Here is a 20,910-nt window from a genome sequence, read left to right as displayed (position 1 = left end):
AACACTAGAAATTGTTTATCACACTGGTCATTTTTGATGAACTGAATTAAAATAGAAGCTGTGAAAACTAACAGAAGAGCACAGATGAGAGAATCACAGGAATTTGAGGGGTGCAGTGGTGCATGCCTGTAATCCCAGCTACTCGGGAGACTGAGGCAGGAGGATTGCAAGTTCAAAGCCAACCTCAGCAACTTAGTGAGGCCCTGAGCAACTCAGTGAGACCCTGTCTCAAAATAAAATATTAAAAAGGGGCTGGGGATGTGTCTCTGTGGTTAAGTACCCCTGGGTTTAATCCCTGGTACAAAAATTTTTAACAATCACAGGAGTTAACCACAGATTGAGGTTTAGGAGAGATGGTCTGAGGTGAATGAAAAATTTCAAATGACATCTTAGATTTTTCCTTGGGAATTGGGGAAATGATAGTCCATTCATTTATAGCAAGCAGCAAGCACACAGGAGAGAAAAGCTTTAGCATATAAAAATAGGAGAGGAAATTGTTGTTTACTGGCATACAGTTTTAGTTTTGCAAAATGAAAAGGCTTCAAAGTTCTATTGCACAACAATGCAAATATATTTAACAGTGATGAAATATACACTTAAAAATGGTTAATGTCACATATTTGTTTTTACCACATCATCTACTAGTGTAGTTGCCCTTTTAGTTTCTGTTTCTGAGATTTTGATTACTTCTGATAACTTCTTTTGAGTAGAATCTCATAGTATTTTTGTCTTTTTGTGATTGGCTTATTTCAATTGGCATAATGTTCTCAATATTTAGCCATATTGTAGCATGTAACACATTTCCCTTTTTTTTAAAAATGGTTGCATACTAATCATTGTATGTGTGTACCATATTTTCTTTATCCATTCAAAAACTGAATTGCTTCCAGTTCTTGGCTATTGCAAATAATACTGCAATGAAAATGAGTCTACAAGTATCTCTGAGATTTACTCTGAGGTCCTTCTTTGAATTCTTCTGGATATAGACTCAAAAGTGTGAACCTCTGTGCTATTTTCCATAATGATTCCCATCAATCATGCACAAGGATTCCAATTTCTGTGCTTCCTCGCCAACAGTAGTTATTTTCTATTGATAGAGGCCATCTTAATGGATTACAGGTGATATCTCCACAACCCCAGCATTTGAAACTTCAATTTAATTATGTGATTACATATTGGATGCTACTATTAAAAAATCTTAATTTTTTTTCCTTCAGTGACTCAAAGTCCTGGAATATAAGAAATGCATTTGTCAAATGTATCTGACTAGCTCTTTTATAAATGCATATCTTCTAGAATCAGCTCTTCTGTCTAATTTGTTGAACCTTGTGTATATGAATCATCACTATCAAATGTACCCACCTCTATAGGAAATGGTCCTGGCTTGCTCAACTACTACACTAAAGAAGGAAAATAGACCATCTCTGTGCTGTTGGTTAGGTACAGATAGGTGGCAAGAGCTTTGAGACAAATAAGAACCAATCAAAGATCACACAGACTCACAAATTCCCTGAGAAATTAAATAAATGATACAAGTGAGAAGCAGCTCAAGACCACTTTTTAAGTGTCTGCTTAATTTCTTTTAGCTCCTGGGCTTGCTATATTGTTAATTCAAGTTAATTGTTCTTGATATGTGAGCCATTGTATTCTCCTATTTTTCTCAAAAAAAAAAAAAAAAGAAAGAAAATAGGTGAACCAAATACTTGGCTTGTTTTTGAACAATTCTTCCTGTGCACAACTTCCCTCTATTCTTCCCATTGTCTCTAAGTAGACTGTATCCATCTACTGCTGCTATACAGCACCTGATGAACTAAGAGCTCTCAGTGATATAAGCATTACTGTATTAATTTAATTACACTTGGTGTCAGTGTTCTTCTTTACGCTTGTGTCTTTTTGGGTTGCACCAACAGTAGAAATTCTGTTTATTAATAATGTATATGGAAGTATCATCCTATTTGACTATATAAGTTGCTAGTAATAAAAGTAAATAGTAGAACATTTTAATTTGTATTCTATAAGAAATATTGCCTGAATATTAGATACTAGGTGTTGTTATTATAGATTATTTTAAGATCTGACATACCTGGAATTATTTCTTTAGCAAAATTTAAATAATTTGAAAATATTATTAAAAATTTGGAACACAACCAGATGTGGTGGTACACACATGCAATCCCAGCTATTCTAGAGACTGTGGCAGAAGACTGACAGCTTGAGGTCAGCCTGGACAACTTAGACCCTTCTCAAAATTAAAAGGGTTAGAGATATAGTTCAGTGATAGAGTGCCCCTGGGTCAATCCCCAGTACTGAAAAAACAAAACAAAATAAACAAACAAAAAAACCCCCATCAAATGTCATCCTAATAAAGTAGCAACTGCCATTTTGCATATTGTATTTCTCTATATAGAATCTCATATCTCTATGTATTGGTAAGGATTCTCCCAAGAAGCAGAACTAACAGAATATGTGTGTTTGTGTATACATATAAAAGATTTATTATAAGGAGATGACTTTGTAATAATCCAGTTATGGAGATTGATAAGCCCCAAGATATTCAGGGCAAGTCTTTAAGCTGAATACTCAGGAGAACTGATGGTGAAGCTTCAGGCTGAGTTCAAAGTTCAGAAAACCACAGGACTGATAGTAAAGTTCCAGCCCAAAGACTGGCAGGCCTGAGAGCCAGGAAAAGCTGTTTAAGTCAAATCCCAAGGAGGAAAAAGTTGATGTCCCAATTTGAAGGCAATCAGGCATAAAGAATTCTCTCTTACTTCCAAGAGTAAGCCTTTTGAGCTCTTTTTAGGCTTTCAGAAGATTGGAAGAGACCTGCTCAGGTTAAAGAAGGGAAATCTGCTTTACTCAACCTACTCATTTAATGTTAATCTCATACAAAATACCTCTATAGAAACACCAAGAATAATGTTTGTTCAAACATCCAGGCACCTCATGGCCCAGTCAAGTTGGCATATACAGTTAAACATTACATTGTATACACTGGTGATCAGCAAGCATACAGTTTCACCACCTAGTTTTAAGGATTATTTTTATCAATTCCATACTATGATGTATAAAAATTATTAACATGTAATTACCCTTTTGGCATACTGAGAAGTAAATATAATAAAGAATCTTAAAGCACTGACCATATCTGAAAAAATGATGAATCAAAATTAATGTAATTGAGTATGTAATTAAAGTTTTATGCTAATGTTTTAAAATGTAAAAGTATTTTTCATATTTGTGAAAAATGTTTTTCATGTGAGTCATTTTGCCAAAGTGTTGACATAGGAGGCTCTTTGAAATTAAACCTAGAGAAGTAAGATATAGATTGACTGCATTATACTGTCACGAACTTCATGAATATTTAATTCAATTCAGCAGCTATGCATTAAGTACTATGTGCAAGTTCTGTGTTAGTTACCTAAAGAGATACTAAAATGTGTTAAAAACTGGGAGCAGTGGTGCACACCTATAAGCCTAGCTACTCTGGAGGCTGGGGCAGAAGGATCGCAAGTTTGAGGTCAGCCTAGGCAACTTTGCAAGACCTGTCTCAAAATAAAAAAGAGCTGGGGATGTGACTCAGAGGTAGAGTATCCCTGGGTTCGATTCCCAATACCAGAAAAAAGAAAGTGAGAGAGAAAAAAGGGAAAAAAAAAAAAAGGTGCCAGACCAAAGGCTCTTTCCCACAAGGAAGACAAAAAAGGATCCAACTATAATACAAGACGGTATTAAACAGCCTCTTCATTAGAACTACAAACAAAATGTAACTGTCATCTAAGAGAAATTACCCTACCTTGTTTAAAGGATTCACATGACATGTATAGTGGAAAACATCTTTGGGTAAAACTGTCATTAACAAAGATAAAGAAAACATTTTTGGTGAAAAAAAAAAAAGAGCTTAAGAAAGGTGGGGAAGAAAAGGATATATTTTTTCATCATAGAATTATCTAGTAGTGCTTAAGTGTTTAGAGTGTAACATGGAAGTGGAGGCAGATCAGTAAGCCTTGAAAGTCCAGTTTAGAGTTTTTAAAAATTGGCAGTGATGAAAATATTTGAAAAGTGGATCAATTTTTCTAACTGGTAATTTAGTGATAAATTTAGGTGGCAGTATAAGGTACAGATTAAAATGCTGTGAGATTTTAATAGTGGTACCCATTTTTATTTATATATCTCAACATTTTCTAAAGAGGATTTGAGACAGTTTATAGGATTAAAAAATAAAGGTAAGAAAATAGGAGCAAAGTGAAATAATGGCAAGAAAATAAGATGAAACTGGGGGAGGGTTGAAGGAACAAAAGCATGTGGTAATTATTCAGGTTTGATAGTATAGATTAAAAGTTTAATTCTGAATCTCTTAACAGAAGGCAAAACAAAAGATGGTTACTTCCAGGATTAACATCCTCTGTCTCAACTGATACTTTTGCTCCTTGTTTCACAGAAAAAAAAAAAAAATACCTGCAATGGAAAGAGACTTTCCCGAGGATCCATTTACCAGTGTACCCACATAAATCCCCATTTTCTCTGCCTTCATTCTACAGGCAACTGTCTGCTCCTCTGTAAAGCTAAGGCCTCCATTTGTACATTAGCTTCCATCTCTTTTTCCTCCAGCAGTCTCCTCTCCTGCACTTCCAGTTTTCCCCATTGGATCATTCCTGTTAGCCTAAAACTATGTGCTACCCTGAAACGCCCAGTCATTTAGAGGCAAACAAAAAACTCTTTCGAACTTGTGTCCTTTGTCTTATATACCCCCACATATTCATAGTGAGAAAAATAGTAATCCAAATCTTCTTGTGAGAAAACTCTTATACGTTGATGGTTGAAATGCAAAATTATAAAACTTCTATGTAGGGGAATGTGACAATATATATGAAAACTACATTCATAATTTCAGAGTCATTTCAAGAGAAACACCTACATGTACAAACTGACATATGACAAGAGTGTCTGTTGAAACATTGTTTATAACAGTAAACATTTGGAAAAATCTTATTTACCCATTAATAACAGATCAATAAAATAATGCTATTTTATACAATGAAATTCTGTGTGGCAATAAAAAATAATACAGTCTCCAGTCATTGATATAGAAATGTCTCTGTTGATAAATTTAAAATGCAGGCTGCTGAGTAACTTTTTTATAAGTGCATTATGATTATACCAAATAGTGGAATTCATTGTTACACATTTGTATATGCACCCAATGTAACAATATAATTTGATGCTGAGTAACTTTTAAATTTTGTAAAAGAAGGAGAATATAATAATATATATTCATATTTACTTGACTTTGCATGAAGAAACTTTAGACTCATTATTAGAAAAAAAATCTGTTTAATAATTTCCAGTCTTATTTTCTGTTTTATGCTCCCACATACTTTTATGCATACTTTTTTCCTCCTATGAAACGTTTTTCTCAAATTACATGTTGTAATCTCTCTGGAACAAAAAATATATAGTACTTTCTGTATTTTTAAATTTTATTTTACCATAATTTTTAAAATTCTATTTCTAGATCCATATTTATTCTCTTGGAATGACATTGTATTGGGGAGCTGATCATGAAGTACCTCAGAGCCAAGTAAGTCAAGTTTTTACATTTGTACAGCTTTTCTGTACTGTTTGTTCATGTTGAAAATGTTGGTTGTACTTTCAGAATGAACTAACAATATAAGTACAAATGAAATTATTTTCAAATATTCTTAGAATCTTAACAATTACCACCTAGGTTTCAGTAATTTAGTCCATCATATAGAGTTAGCCTCTTCAGAAATCATAGCAAGATAAAGTGGGAGTATATTTTATTTCTTCTAATTTAATGACTGATAAGAGAGATTGTAAATATCTCTGATGATTCATTCTTGCACTGAAAGTTGTACCCTTTTTTTTGATGAGGGCAGGTAATCAGGGACTGAATCAGATTTAACCACTGAGACACATTCCCCAGCCCTTTTACTACTTTCAATTTGCTTAGGGCCTCTCTAAGTTGCCAAGGCTGTCCTCAAACTTGTGATTATTCTGCCTCAGCCTCCCAAATTGCTGGGATTACAGGTGAGCACCACAGCGACTGGCTAGTAGTACCCTTTAGATGAAAAATTGGAGCCTCTAATCTGGAGTACTTGGGATTCTAGAGCAGGAGTATCAGAAGTTCAGAATCAGCCTGGGCAATTTAGCAATACTGTCTTAAAGAATCATTAAAAAAAAAAAAGGTTGAGCATATAGCTCAGCCTAGTACCACAGAAAAAACAAAAAGTAGAATAGTAGCTCTCTGTCTCAGCGGAGCTTCATTACTTTTTCTCTTCTCACTGCAGAATCATACTTGGCTACCTCTGCAACAGCAGGCACAGATATTAACACTTTCTCAGGTCTTGGGCTTTGATAACCATTGGACTACCTCTAGTCTTTATTTTCTAAAATACTTCTGGGACTGGAGAGATAGCTCAGTTGGTAGAGTACTTGCTTTGCAAGCACAAGGCCCTGGGTTCTATCCCCAGTACTCAAAAAAAATAAAATAAAATAAAATACTTCTGATTCCTGAAGATTGAACATAAACATAGTAGTAAGTAGTAATTAAAAATTTAGAAATACCCTTATTTCAATAAAGTTAAGATATAATATTTAGAATTAAGTTTTATTTTAGGTATTTTGACATCAAAACCAAAATAACTAGATATGTTTTTATTATTAAATATTAGCAATAACAATGTTTGACTTTTATCCTAAAATTTAAACATCTTAAAATTCTTGAAAGAAAAATGATGTTCTTCAACTTGGTTTGATTTAATTTTATAGCAGGAAGAATACTGTATACTTTCTTTCTCTCCTCAACTTCAATTCTGTAAATAAAAATGAGAAAGCTAAATTATTACTGGAAATGTTAATGTTGTTTATCAAGATCCCTAGAACTTATATGTAAAATATGATCATAGTCCTTAAAGTGGTTGTACCATTGTACTCTTTTCTTATAACTAAAATAAATACCAATAATGCATACATTAGAGGAGAAAGATAGATGTATACTTTATGATCAGAAATCTTGATCATTTGGGAAATATTAATTTAAAAATACTTATTAAGTGTGTAAGTTGTATCAGACACAGTGCTAGACATTAGTACTGTGGATACTCAGGCCTGAGGAATCTATTAGAAGGTACAGATAGATAGCTAACTACACCATGACATAATGAATGCTGTGTTAGGGGAGGTAGAGGGTGCTGTGGAAAATAGAGTTGGGACGTCTGATTAGACTTGAAAGGTTAGGGCAAGTTTCTTAAAGAAAAATGCATCTAAGCTGGAACCTACAGGAAATAATGCCTAAATAGTTGAGAAGTGAAAAGGTCACAGGGAAAACGTTTGTTTAAACCAAAGGGGATGTAAAATTTAAACTCCTGTCAGCAATGGATGAGCACTCCAGTTGCTCTACCAACTGGTAAAAATTACCAGTGCTTTTTATTATGAGTCTTTTTATTTATTTGTGAGTAGATTTTTTTTCTTTTCTTTCTTCTTTCTTCTTTCTTCTCTTTCTCTCTCTCTCTGTCTCGCTCTCTTTCTCTCTATTTCTTTTGACGGCACTGCAGATTGAACCCAGGGTTTCCCACATGCCAAGCACACACAGTGAGTGCCACTGAGCTGCAGTTCCAGCCTGTGGTGACTTTTTGCTATGGTTTTATTTACACTTCTTAGTGAATAATGATGTAGACCACCCTCTCATATGCTTATTGATCATTTGGATATAATATTTCACACACACATTATGTTAACAAGTAAAAATAATCATGAGAACTTATATTTAAATGACCTTCAGTAATTGTAGCATCTGAAATTTTCTACCTTATTGTGTAAATGTCAAATTATATTCATAAAAAAGAATGTATTACATTATTGTGAATATTAGAAAATAGTTCGTTCCACCCAAATGGTGTATATGTAACAGCTGTTTTCAAAATAGTTGAATAACTGAAGAATTCCACTTCTTCATCAAATAAAAAAAAAAAACATGTTTTCTCTAATACTTCCTATCTGGGAAGATGTATATTAACCATATTCTGTTAATAAATTGTTTTATAATAGAAAAAGGTAGAATAAGCAAGGTATTTACAAATGGAGAAAGAATTCATTCCTCCAAGTATGTGAAGTACATTTGCTGTGATTCCTGAGATTGTTAGAATGGCTTTTCTTATATTAGAGGATTTACACATATTAATTAAAATGTTTTTCTTTCTTCATTTTTAGCCTATCAAGCTTGGAGATCATCTCAATAGCATACTCCTTGGAATGTGTGAGGATGTTATTTATGCTCGAGTTTCTGTTCGGACCGTCTTGGATGCTTGCAGTGCCCACATTAGGAATAGCAACTGTGCACCTTCATTTTCCTATGTGAAACAGTTGGTAAAACTCGTTCTGGGGAATCTTCCTGGGGTAAGCTACAGTTCCAATTGACCAATATAGTCATATTTTAAAATTAATAGCATATCACAGAATTTTCTTTGAAGTTATGATATAGGTAGCATTTTCTCAGTGAAGATTAGGAATAGGAAGTTGAATAATTTCTTGTTCTAATGTTAATTGCTTTCTTGAAATAATACTTAACATTTAGAAGCTCTTTGCAGGTACTTAGTCTCTGGCATTTTGTGAGAACTGATCTTTTGTTTTTTAGTACTTTATTCTAGAAAATATCATAGAATCATAACATATTCAAACTGGAAATGTCTGCTCTTGCCTCCTTTCTTATATACTTTCCCTTTTGAGCCCATAAAGTGATTCTACCATTGTGAATACCTATAGAAAAGGACATTAATATGCACAATGGGTTTTAGAAATATTTAAATGCACTTGCTATTTCTTAGTACTTCTTCTTTGTCCACTCATTTGTCTGGATCACTTGTGTATTCCCCAACCTTTCCAATCCTCTTTGGACTCTGGCATAGGGAGTGTAGGAAGGATCCATGCTTGTATCACTGTCATACTGCTCTAAGACTTGGGCTTTTCCATTTTCTCTTGTCTTGAATAGAGGAATCCCAAGAATAACAGATTCTTTATTTAATAATACTACCTCTGATCGGCATCTCTTAAACTCTTCTATCCTGTTAGTCCTAGTTTAGATACTCCTTGGTCTCTGACATCTTAGATTTGTATCTAAGCTCTGTCAGCTCCTCTCCTTTAGTGTTATGGTCGCTTGGTGGTGGTCTCTTTTTCACTTGTTGCTGTCACATGGTGTTCTTCCTGGCTTCCTCTTAATTCTTCATCCCTAGAGGTTTATTTTCCTCATCTTACCTAGGATATTGTATGGCTGACAGGATATATCCAAATTCCATATATTCTGCCAACTGATGAGAAACAGACTCAGAGATCTTCTGGACAAGCAGTTCATAAACTATTTCCCATTAAACTTTTGTGTTTCTGTAGTGGAGGGAAATGTAGATAGATAGTAAAGGCTGAATGATTGGCATTCTTGGCTGCCCTTTTCCCCTCTTTAACTAGGTCAGCTCCTGTTTTATTTAATCTGTTTTTTTTTCTGCATGTTCCTTTTCTTTTATTGTTTTGCTTTTGAACAAAAGTGAAGCTACAAAAAATATATGAAAATCCTTTATCCAGACCAAAGTTTCCCACATTGTTGCAAATATGTTTTTGTTTAAAAAAATTCTTCTATGATCAGATAAGCTTGAGAAAAAACTGCTTAAAGGAAATTAAAGGTATTTCCATTGCAGAACTTCTCAGTCTTTAATATACTATACTGTTAGACGTACACCTTTAAGAATAAGCATATAGAGAAATATTTCCCAAACTATTTTATTCCTGTGGTTCTTTTATCATAGATTTGGGGGGGGGGGTGGAGTGGTTTATTTATTTATTTATTTTAAAATAAATTTTATAATTTTGTTTTGTTAATTAACCATAGATCTTTTGATAACACTAATATTTCTATAAAACTTCTTCCCTTTATAGATGAGGAAATTGAAACCCAAACGTTTTAGTGTTTAAGTTTCCCAGTAGTCAGTCCAGGAGTCTTTTATTATACCACATCTTCTATGACACATTTGTGCCCTTTGCTGATTTTACTTGTATAGTAAATGGCTGAAAATATTTTTCTTTTGTCTTTCCATGAAGAAGTATTCCCCCATAGAAATTCTAAAACCTTATCCAATAATCTATTACCTTTGCCTGTGTTACAGAAAAGATTTCTATTCCTTGAAGGTTTAGCATTTAATTCAGTTTCTTATAATATCTAATTATGAAACCTGTGCTATAGACTTGTAAGAGATATGTTTTAAACAAAGTGGTTGATTTAAGAACTCTTAAATCCTATAATTATGTGCTTGATTATAAAATACAAATAAGACTATGAAAAGTAACAGCAAAAATGTTAAAACCTTTGAGATCTGAGGGGAAAAGATACAAGTCATAACTGTAATAAAAATAGCACTTAGAAAAAGTAGCATTTTGAAATAGATTCTGTAGGCTCGATAGAAAGAGTAATCTCAGCAGAGGAATAAACATAGATAAATGATGTGAAATGGGAAAGAGCAGGGTATATTTGGGGAATAGTAATAGTCTGGTATGAGGTATGCTGGGGAGTGTTTTAGTGGAAGAAAAGAACAGAAGAGTGTTTGGAATCAGCATGGAGAGAACCTGCCTTTACATGAAGGCAGATTGCTGCGAAGTATTCTAATGTACCCCACCTTTCCATTGTTCTTAGTCTCCTGCACAGAATAACTGCAATAATTGTGTTACTTTGTGTCACACAAGTGTGTTACGTGTTTTACCTGCATTATCACATTTTTTTCATAACATACCCCACCTAAAAGAGATACCTTTATCCTTATTTTAGTGATAATGAAACTAAGACTCAAAAGGATTATGTAATTTGCCCATGGTCACATATATGATAAATTACAGAGAAACAGTTGGAACCTGGTCTCTGACCCCAAAGGCCAATGCTTTTAGCTATTATCTTCCTCTGAAACTGTTAACTGTCTCTAGTAACTCATAGAATGAGTTAGGCTTTCACCCGTGAAATTCATTTGAAGTGATCAAAATTCTGATTTAATAATCTTAAATCAGATTAATATAGCATAGCATTGGTTTAAGATGAATTATGCTGGTGCTGCATACAACAACTGTTCAATTAACAACAGGTGTTATTAATGGTTGCATATAGTAACTGTTCAGTTAACAACAGCTGTTACTAATGGTTGCCTCAATGTAGGAATTTCCAAGTATGTAGAATATTCACTGTCTTTTCTGTCACCCACAGCACAATGTAGTCTGCATTAACATGTTTATGTAATTTAAAGGATAATATTATTTCAGAAACATTTGCATGTAATTCTTCTATAGTTAGCAAACATAATAGATCCCTGAAAATAGTACCATAGACGGGTTTTTAATTCATAATCAAACAAATTTCAGTAATGGAGGAATATTAAAATTCATGTGGTGTTTGTGTGTGTGTGAGCACTATGTTCAGTGCTAACTTTAACTTCTCTTCACCATTTTCTTTCCTTCCATTTTGTATCTCCATGTTTCTCTTGTATTTGGTCATCTGAGTAAACTGACTTTCTAGCTTTTCATTCCTCATAATGTGGAGTTTGACCTGATTTGACATGCTTTATTTTAAACAAATATCCTTGGTTAAAATTACTGATGTTGAGACTACTAAAACATTCTGTTACATAGGAGATCCAAAGGAGCATTGATTAAAATCTGTCATCTGCCAATATGTCCATTTAATTTAAAGACCTAGAATTTCTCAGATTGTCTTAACTAGTGTTATTCTGTAGACAATTACCACAAAAATAAAGGGAGATTCTTTTGTCAACCTTGATTTTTGATTACCTATATACAGACGGATCAACTTTCCCGTAACAGTGAACAAAAGCCTGATCGGAGCCAGGCTATTCGAGACCGATTGAGAGGAAAAGGATTACCAACAGGTAAGAGTATATTAATAGGAAATTTCTAGACTTTAGCTTTAGTCTACTGTTTCTTTTATGAAATTATTCTTATCTGACTTGGAAATTTAATAATTGTGGTTATGATTAGTTGGACTATCAGAATGCAAAGTGGAGGCAGAAAGCAGACAGAAACACTAGCTTTATTAATACATAAATCCACTAAAGTTATGTCAGGACTCCTACAACAAATTATTTACCTTTCCAATATTGTGTTATTGATAATATTATCATTTGTTTATCATAGCATTTTATGTTAAAAGTATAAAGCATGACCAAATGAATACATATTTATGACTATAACATTACTGAAGCAAAATTTCAGAAAGCAGCATCATTCTTACTGCACTCTGATATTTTGTATTCTATTTTTGCCTCTTTTACTGGAGATTGAGCCCAGGAGCACCTCTGCCAGTGAAGTTCATCCCCAAGAATTTTTTTATTTTTTAAATTTCCAGATAGGGTCTTACTATATTGCCTTGAACTTACAATCCTCAGCCTCAGCCTCACCAGTAACTGGGATTACAGGTATGCCACTGTGCCCAACTCTATTTTCCTTTTTTTTAATGCTAGTCACAGTTCATTAAATTGATTTCATGTCTAATTTCATGACTTGTAGTTATCAATACTTCAATAGGTTGTATGCATAGTAAATAAAAACAAATGATGAATAGTGATTTTGTTATTTGCTAATAGCATTATATAATTATGGGTCCTATAATAATTAGTATGTAGATTTTTTTAAAAAGAAATGCATAGAAATTCTAAACACCTGAAATAAAACTGGAAGAAATAAATTTTTTATGATAATTTATTTTTTAGTGTTAAATCTCAGACTTGGCTTATTTGTGAAACAAACTTTTGATTTTGCTTGCCTTTTTTCCTTCTAATCAAGCAATACTGGAAATTATAGTGATCTATGATTTCTAATCATTAGAAAAATATTTTTTGGGTGAAATATTTTTTTCTTAGATCTTGGAGCAAGAGACAAGTAAAGACAGCTTAAATATTTGCTAATAAAATATTTAATATCTAATAAAATATTTTAAAATTAGCATATCTAATTTTTAATTTAATCAGGTTATCAGCACATACCTATCTTACAAACTGTAAGAAACACGCCACATGAAAATTAGATAGATAATCTGGACCAAATGTTTTGCAGAGTTCATTCAGCACACTCATCTCTGAGAGAAAAGAGTGTGTCCTGAGCAAGGGTATATTGCTTATCTTGAGAAGCCAAAGAAAAGAAGTAAAATTGTTTCTAGTGGAGAGATTCTGTACTGGTGCAGCTAATTGTCTGTTTTCATACTTTATTTACTTATTGTGAATAAGGATTATTTATCTGAAAATGTATTATAGTTTTCACATCAAGATAATTTATTTCTGGTTAGGTCAAGCTTCTTTTCTGATTCATGTACTATTAGTTTACATGTGGGTAAAAATATAGGGCACACTTTGATTTACAGTGTTTTAATAGCAAGTCAAATATTTTTAATCATTTAATCATTTTAATCATTTCTTACAAGTGTTTACTATAGTCTCTGTATATATGGACAAATTTTCTTATAGGTAAGAATCTATTTCCCTTTATGCTATAATAGGATTCAAAATAGGATATAATATGAACCTCAGTGCTAAGAATAACACCAATTGGATAATCCACCAAATTTTCAGTCACTCTCCTGTTTTAGAACTAACAATAGAAAATTATAGACAAATGGCAAGAGCAAGGTAGAAGGACCTTTTTTCAAGGATGCATAATGAACACTTAAGTAAATGAAACATAGATTGTTTCTCTTTTTTATCCTTTCTCTCCTTCTCCCTTTCTCCCCCTCATGACACCTCCCACCCCTTGCCCTCACTCCTGCCTATCCTCCCTACGTCGTTATTTCCCTTTCCTGTTCTTTCTCTAATCTCTTTCTGGAGTTCTGTACCATCATCTGCTACTGCCACTTAAGTGACCATGTTATGGAATTGAAGTTTGTTTGTTATTTGTTGATTTAGTAATATAATTTATATTATGAATGATTAATTTTATAGGTAGTTTATACATTTTTGCTAAGAATAAAACTGTTCATATATACATACCTATACCTATATAATTGTATGTGTGTGTTTGTGTTTATCTCTTATTCCCCATCCATCATAGGTCTATAGAAAAAAAATTACTTCTGCCATATTTAGTTAACCAAGCTTTAAATATTATCATATGTTAATGTAGTTTAGATTATATTGCTTTTGGTGATTCAGAATCTTTTTTTTTCTTCTCTTTTTTGCATTACTGAGGATTAAACCTAGGGCCTCATAAATGCTTGGCAACTGTTTTGCCACTAAACTACATAGTTAGCCCTTTTAAAATTTTTTTTTTATTTTGAGATCAGGTCTTGCTAAATTGCCCACGCTGCCCTCAGACTTGTGATTCTCCTGCTGCAGTTTCCCAAGTAGCTGGGGTTGCTGGTGGATAACACTGTGCCCAGCTGTGATTCAGAATCTTAATTTTATAGACGTTAATTGTTATTTAGTATTTTAGAGTTAATAATTAGAGATCTATACCTATTCCATCATATACCTTTAATAGTAGGTTACATATATATATATATATACACATATATTTTTTAATAAAAGATATTTATTAGAAGTTAAGTTTTCTGGACATGCAGATGCTAGGAATAGGGAAAGCCTGGTGTATTAAATACATTAATTATACATGTTCAGTGAATATTTATTCATTAAATGGAAAGAGAAGATTTTATAAAAACATTACACATAATTACATTTGTAATATAATTATTTAATAGTTTCATAAAGAAATATGTGAGACTATGATGGATTGATTTAACCAATTTTAAACATTAGGTTATATGCAAGTAAAAAAAAATTAACTAGTTGAGTGTCTTGGTTCATATTATTAGACCATTTTCTTATTGTAACAATAAAAATATCAGAAGTTTTAAACTAAATTTTTAATTAAAATTCCAATCAGATATTTAATTGGTTTTATTGCAGTAAAAAACACTAATCTGAGATCTACCCTCTTAACTCAATTTTATGTGAGCAACCCAGAAGTGTTAACTATATTAAACAATTTTTAATGCCTTTTATTTGTGGCTTTGTTTATATACTAAGAAAGATTTAGTGTTGTTGTCTTAAATCTCTTTGGAATTCTTATGATCAGCAGACTATGCAAATGCAGGGGATGAAGGGATAGCTATAACAAATTTATAACCATGTAGAAGGCTGCTTAACAGGCTATCCATTGATTTTATTCTCTAATAATCATATCAGAGAATAAAATCTTTATTGGAGAATAGAATCTCCCCTATATCACAACTCAAAAGAATGTCTAAGGAATTACAATTAGACACTCAGGATAAACCAAATTTAGTTTATGTTCATATTTTTAGGTAGAATTAGAGGTCCTTAACCCTGAATCATAGCCTTGTTTAGATCAAATGTAACAGAAGAGAATTCTCAGACCATCTTAGCCATTGCTTTCCATAATAGTATTAAACAGAAGTTCTTTTAATTTACTTTTTACAAAGTTATAAAAACCTGTTTCAAGTTCAGAATCAACATAAATATACTAATTATAGCTATTACTACATAGAAGCATTTAGTGGATAATAGTCAATGGTATATACTAATTTTAAAGTTTAAAATTGAAAAAAGAATTACCTTTTGAAGAAGAAATATTCTTCTAGGACATTGACATTACTGTTGGGCACTGCTAGTTAACTCTCAGTGATCACTTGCACCAAAACAACCTTGTCATCCCAGTTTGGTAGTAAAGCATTTTCTTCAATGTGTACCAATCTGAAATGTTTATATAGGGATATTCTTTGTGTTTTAGTCTTCTAACCTTATATTCATAAAGAAAATGTCAAGATGAGCAGTGAGATATATATAGATTAGATTAAAAGTAGTAAGCAAATCTAGGAATAGTGCCTTATACCTAGTGACCTAATTGTTCATCTAATATTTAAAAAAAAATTTTCACTTATGAAAAATGACCTTCAGGGGTGTCTCCTTATGCCTTACCTCTGAAATCCATCACAAAAGCTAGGGCCTACACCAGTGGGCTGTCTGCCCCTACTCTGTTACTTAATAGTGCTAGTGCTGATGAAATGGCCCCACTAAGCAGAAAGAAATCAAATGTTTCCTGCGAAGCTTAAGGTGGAAACCTACACCATGATCATATCAGCATGGTAGTGCTTCAGAACTTGGGTATATTGATAATATCATGTTTCTTTTTTTATGTACTTGAGCACAGTTGTGAGGAAATGGGTAATGAGGGGCCTCTTTTAATATTTAAATGTAATTTTGATGTTCATTTCTAAAAGATGCTATGAATCTTTGAGTCTGTATGTGAGGAAAAAGGTGAATAATGATATCCAATTAGGGATAATGTTAATCACATATAACAAAAATAGTTAAAACACAGTGTATCTTATAAAGAAGATTTTTTCCAATTTAAAATAAATGGAATGTGTTCTATCATGAAGAATTTTTTGTTCTTAAATCTTCTTTTTTTTTTTTAGTGGTGCTGGGGATTGAACTCGGGGCCTTGTGCATGCAAGGCAAGCACTCTAACCAACTGAGCTATAACCCCAGCCCCTTAAAATCTTCTGTTTGTAGTTCTTGTAGTTCTTCAATGTACGTTTATTGTTCCCTGTTTTGATTTTAGCAAGTTGTGCCTTCGCCAAAAGGAAAGTATTTATGGTTTCAGTTTAAATTTGGATGCTGATAATTATGTATAGTCTAATGTTGGTTGTAAACTCTTTCTGAACTCAGAGTCTCCCCCAGCAGATGAAAAATAGAGTTGTAGTCATCATTTATCCTATTTTAAACAATGTGAGACTTTTTATTAAGTAAAAAATTCTGCAGTTTTTATGAGAAATATCCTGATCTTTGGATTCATTATTTTCTCTCAAAAGAATTTTGAAATCCCCTCTCAGTAGATAATTTTATGCTTAGGAAATAAAACAGAAATAGAAAAGGGAGGCAATATTTAGAATTTTATGTTACTCTTGTTTAGAAGAGCTCAAAATAGTTCATATGGATTAGTTCAATCTATCCTGTCATCTCTACATAGAAGGCTTAATAAATTAAATACATATTATATGGATAAAGGAAATGAGAAACATGGAAATTGAATGGCTTGCCCAAACTCATGAATTGAATGGAAAGCTAGATTTAAAACCCAGATCTGTTGATAGTAATCTAGTAATCTTTTTTTTTTTTTTTTTTGTTTAAAACTGGGGATTTAACCTAGAGTCAATTTACCACTGTGTTGTACCCCCGACCCTTTTTATTTCTATTTTGAGACAGGGTCTCACTGAGTTGTTTAGGGACTTGCTAAATTGCTGAGGCAGACCTTGAACTTGTGATCCTTCTGCCTCAGCCTCCCACACCACTGGGATTACAGGCATGGGCCATCATGCCTTTGATAGTAATCTTTCTGATTGGTAAGGCTACCTAAATTGGATTATAAGAGTTTTTAAAAGTTGCACAATCAATCCATTCTACTGCATTCTTTTAGAAACATTTTTATTAGGAACTGGAAATACAGAACAAATACAACACGGTCTACGTGATTTTTCTACTTCGTAGTAGAGTGGGGAAAACTAGTGGGAATGATGGCAGACACATAGTATAATGAATAATTTTAATACAGTGAGGCAAGGGTTTAACATAGGTCCAACACACTCTGTGTGTATAGGAAGAAGCATCTATGTCAGGATGGGTAAACATCAAGGAATGTTCCTTCTATATGAAATAATTCAAGAATAGCTCCAGTGGCATTGCTGTCAGCAAAAACATTAGCATAATTTCTTGTGATCAAAATATATAATGAGCATAACTGTTTATTTAGGTAAAATATTTTTAATAACCTGGACAAATACTCAGAAAGATTTGGAAAGCAGTTGAGTAAATTATATGAAGTCTCAATATAAACTAAGTGGCAATAGTGTTAACAACAATACATGATTCTCACTGGTGCAGCAGACTTAAACATCTAACATAAACTTAGAGATCCCATGTTTCTCCTCCCTTTATGTATGGCCAGATTCTATATTTAAATTCCTAGATTAGTGGAAATTTTTTCCCTAATGCTTTAGCAACATAAAGCAACTATGGTACTATATAATACAATCACTTTATTTAATAAGATTTGTAATTGTTAGCACTAAATTATTAGTAGTAATACATATCATCAACATGACAAAAAGGCAGTGCTAATTTTGCCAGAAAGGAATATTTGATTTAAGATTGGTATGTTTGTAACAGCTGAAATCTACCTCTCTAATGTGCCCCTATGTGTTTACCTAAAGAGGTGTCATCTTTTCCTCCACAAAGCAAGGAAAAGCAGTCATAGGCTAATAGATCTAGTAGAGAAACTACTCTGAAACCATCTCTTTCCTACTACTTCCTTTTTCTTCTTGCATCTGTTTGGTTTCTTCCTTTAACGCTTTCCTATCTGGTAGCTCTTAAATTTTGTTTAGACCATCTTTGATAGACTATCACTTTGAATCTTATTTCATACTTCCTCAAATTTTTGCCTGGTTTTCTCAGGATTGTCACACTTTCCACTTCTTTCTTCTTTTCTAGTTTCTCTTCACATTTCACCAGTCTTTTTCTTGGATCTGTTGACCACCAGAAAAGAACTTAATTATGACTCAGAATCATCTTTTGTAAAGAATAGTCTTGAGATTTTAAGTTAGTGACAGTAATATGATTTTCAAACTTAGAAAGCATATTGAACCATAGTTAAGTTTGACAGTTTGTAGAAACATAGCAGAAAGGTATTGCAAACTTTTAAATGAATTATTCCCATTTTCATTTGTACTGCTTTATAGAATTTTAAAATGATGACCTCTTGAACTTTCAATAAGCATGTACTGAAATATTTTCATATCAAATTAATTTGCATTAAGACAATAAAATCCCAGCATCTACAAAACAATAGTTATCCAAGAACCTTCTAAATAGCATTTAGTTTTAGGCCTTACACAGCTGGTGAGAAGACACAGCTCTCGGAAGAAACTATGGCCTCAGGGCTGTAGCCCAGTGGCAGAGGGCTTGCCTAGCACACATGAGGCACTGGGTTCAATCCTTAGCACCACAGTAAAATAAATAAATAAATAGATAAAATAAAGGCATGCTGTTTATCTACAACTACAAAAAAATTTTTTTAAAGATACTATGACCCATTAATGTACTGTCAATAAATAACAATGACATAAAGAGCATCACACCTTTACCTAATACAAGAGGAATAGATTCATGATACATTTAAGGTGATCTGTTCATATTACAATGAAGTTAGGGTAGACTTCTTTGAGGAAGTCATATTTATTTATTTATTTATTTATTTATTTTTTATTATAGGAAGTCATATTTAAAATAAAAACTATAGGATGAGAAGCAACTAATCTTGAGAAAAGTTTGGAGCAGTGTGGAAAGCAAAGGGAAGGTCTGTCTGTGCAAAGGCACTTATGTATAAGAGAGCTTAATAGAGAAAAACCTTTGGCCTGGGTAGAATAAGGGAAAAAGACATGCAACTAAAGAAGATTCAAGTGGCAGACCTGAAAGTAGGTTAGACTTTATTTAAAACACTTTAATTTGCCTCATTAAACAGGGTAGTATCATTATGGAATTTGCATTTTAAAAGATAGATCTGTCTGCTACATGGAAGATCGCTGGGTAAGAAAAGTAGAAACAGCAGGAGGCCTATATGGAGGTCACTGCAGTAATCTTGCCAAGCAATAACCTTAATTGGGAATAAGTTGATGGCAATGGAAGATAATCCCATAAAGTATCAACATTTACTGATGGATTTGATATGGGGACAAAGGAAGATGAAACAATGAATCCTGTTCAGTATGGTACCCATATTTCTGTTTTGAGCAAGGAGTTGAATGATAGTGCTATTATAATAGTAAAGACTGAAGGAGAATGGGTGGCTCTGGATGTGGGAAGCAAAAGATGAATTTTAAGTACGTTTCGTTTGAGGTACTTCTGAAATACCCTAGCAGAAGTACTGATTATAAAGACTGGAGCTCCCAGAAGAGTTGATACTAAGAATACAAATTGGGGAGCTATCAGGGGATAGGCAACACTTAAAACCTGTTCATGAAGTTAAAAGGAAAATTCGGGGGGGAATAAAGTTCTAAAACTGATACCTGAGAAAACCCAACATTTGGATTCCAGGAGAGGAGAAGGAAAAAGCAAGTAATAAGAATGAGCAGTTTGAGATGTAGAAGGAAGACTTATAAAGAGTTGAAAGAGATTTGGTAAGGGATAATCATCAATATCAGTTGTCACTGACAAGTCAGACATGGAGAAAAATGTGTCCATGGGATATGGTAATGTGAAGGTCATTGGTGATATATATTGAGGGTTGCCAAGGTATGGAGTAGTTGGAAGCTGACTAAAGTTGGTAGAGTAATGAGTGGGAAGTAAGAAATTTGAGACAATGGTAGATGGAAATGTGGTAATGGGTAAGGAGTTTTACTTGAGTTGGTTTGTTCATCGGTGATATTGGATTATGTTTGTATACTTATGAAATGATGATAAAAAGGGGAACAATGAAGATACAAACAGATAGCTGAGAAGTTAACCAAAGAAGAAAAATCTATGATAAAATAAAAAGAGAAAGAAGTCCAGAATGCATATTGGGAATTGGCCTCCAATTTCCTTTGAGACAACAGGGAAAAGATCTGCAGGCACAAGTTAGATATGTAAAATTAGTCAAGGAAAGATGATAAAGCCTTCCTCTCAGCTTCTGTTTTCTTGGTGAAATGTGAGATAGGAAACCAGCTAAAAGAGTAGAAAGTTAAGGTAGGAAATTTGAAGAAAGAAGAAACAGTCATGGTGGAAATGGAATAAACTTAAACATTAACACGTTGAGTATCCACAGAGATTGACCAGAAATTTATGGTGCTGCCAAAATACCCACTTG

At 33.0% G+C, this 20,910-nt stretch overlaps 1 protein-coding gene across 11 annotated transcripts in view; it reads left to right on the top strand.

The window, feature by feature from the left end:
* Ptpn13 (protein tyrosine phosphatase non-receptor type 13) overlaps positions 1-20,910 on the top strand; it is a 189,038-nt gene that overhangs the window by 66,343 nt on the left and 101,785 nt on the right. For all 11 annotated transcript variants that reach the window (XM_047565871.1, XM_047565869.1, XM_047565866.1 and 8 more), the window contains exons 4-6: positions 5,510-5,575; positions 8,227-8,412; positions 11,840-11,927. In XM_047565871.1, the coding sequence (XP_047421827.1) occupies positions 5,510-5,575; positions 8,227-8,412; positions 11,840-11,927 (340 nt within the window). The remainder of the gene's footprint in view (positions 1-5,509; positions 5,576-8,226; positions 8,413-11,839; positions 11,928-20,910) is intronic.

Source organism: Sciurus carolinensis, chromosome 10 (genome assembly GCF_902686445.1).
Source record: "Sciurus carolinensis chromosome 10, mSciCar1.2, whole genome shotgun sequence".
Lineage (NCBI taxonomy): Eukaryota > Metazoa > Chordata > Mammalia > Rodentia > Sciuridae > Sciurus > Sciurus carolinensis.
The sequence above is the reverse complement of the archived record's forward strand: the minus strand, read 5'-3'. Positions and strand labels throughout refer to the sequence as shown.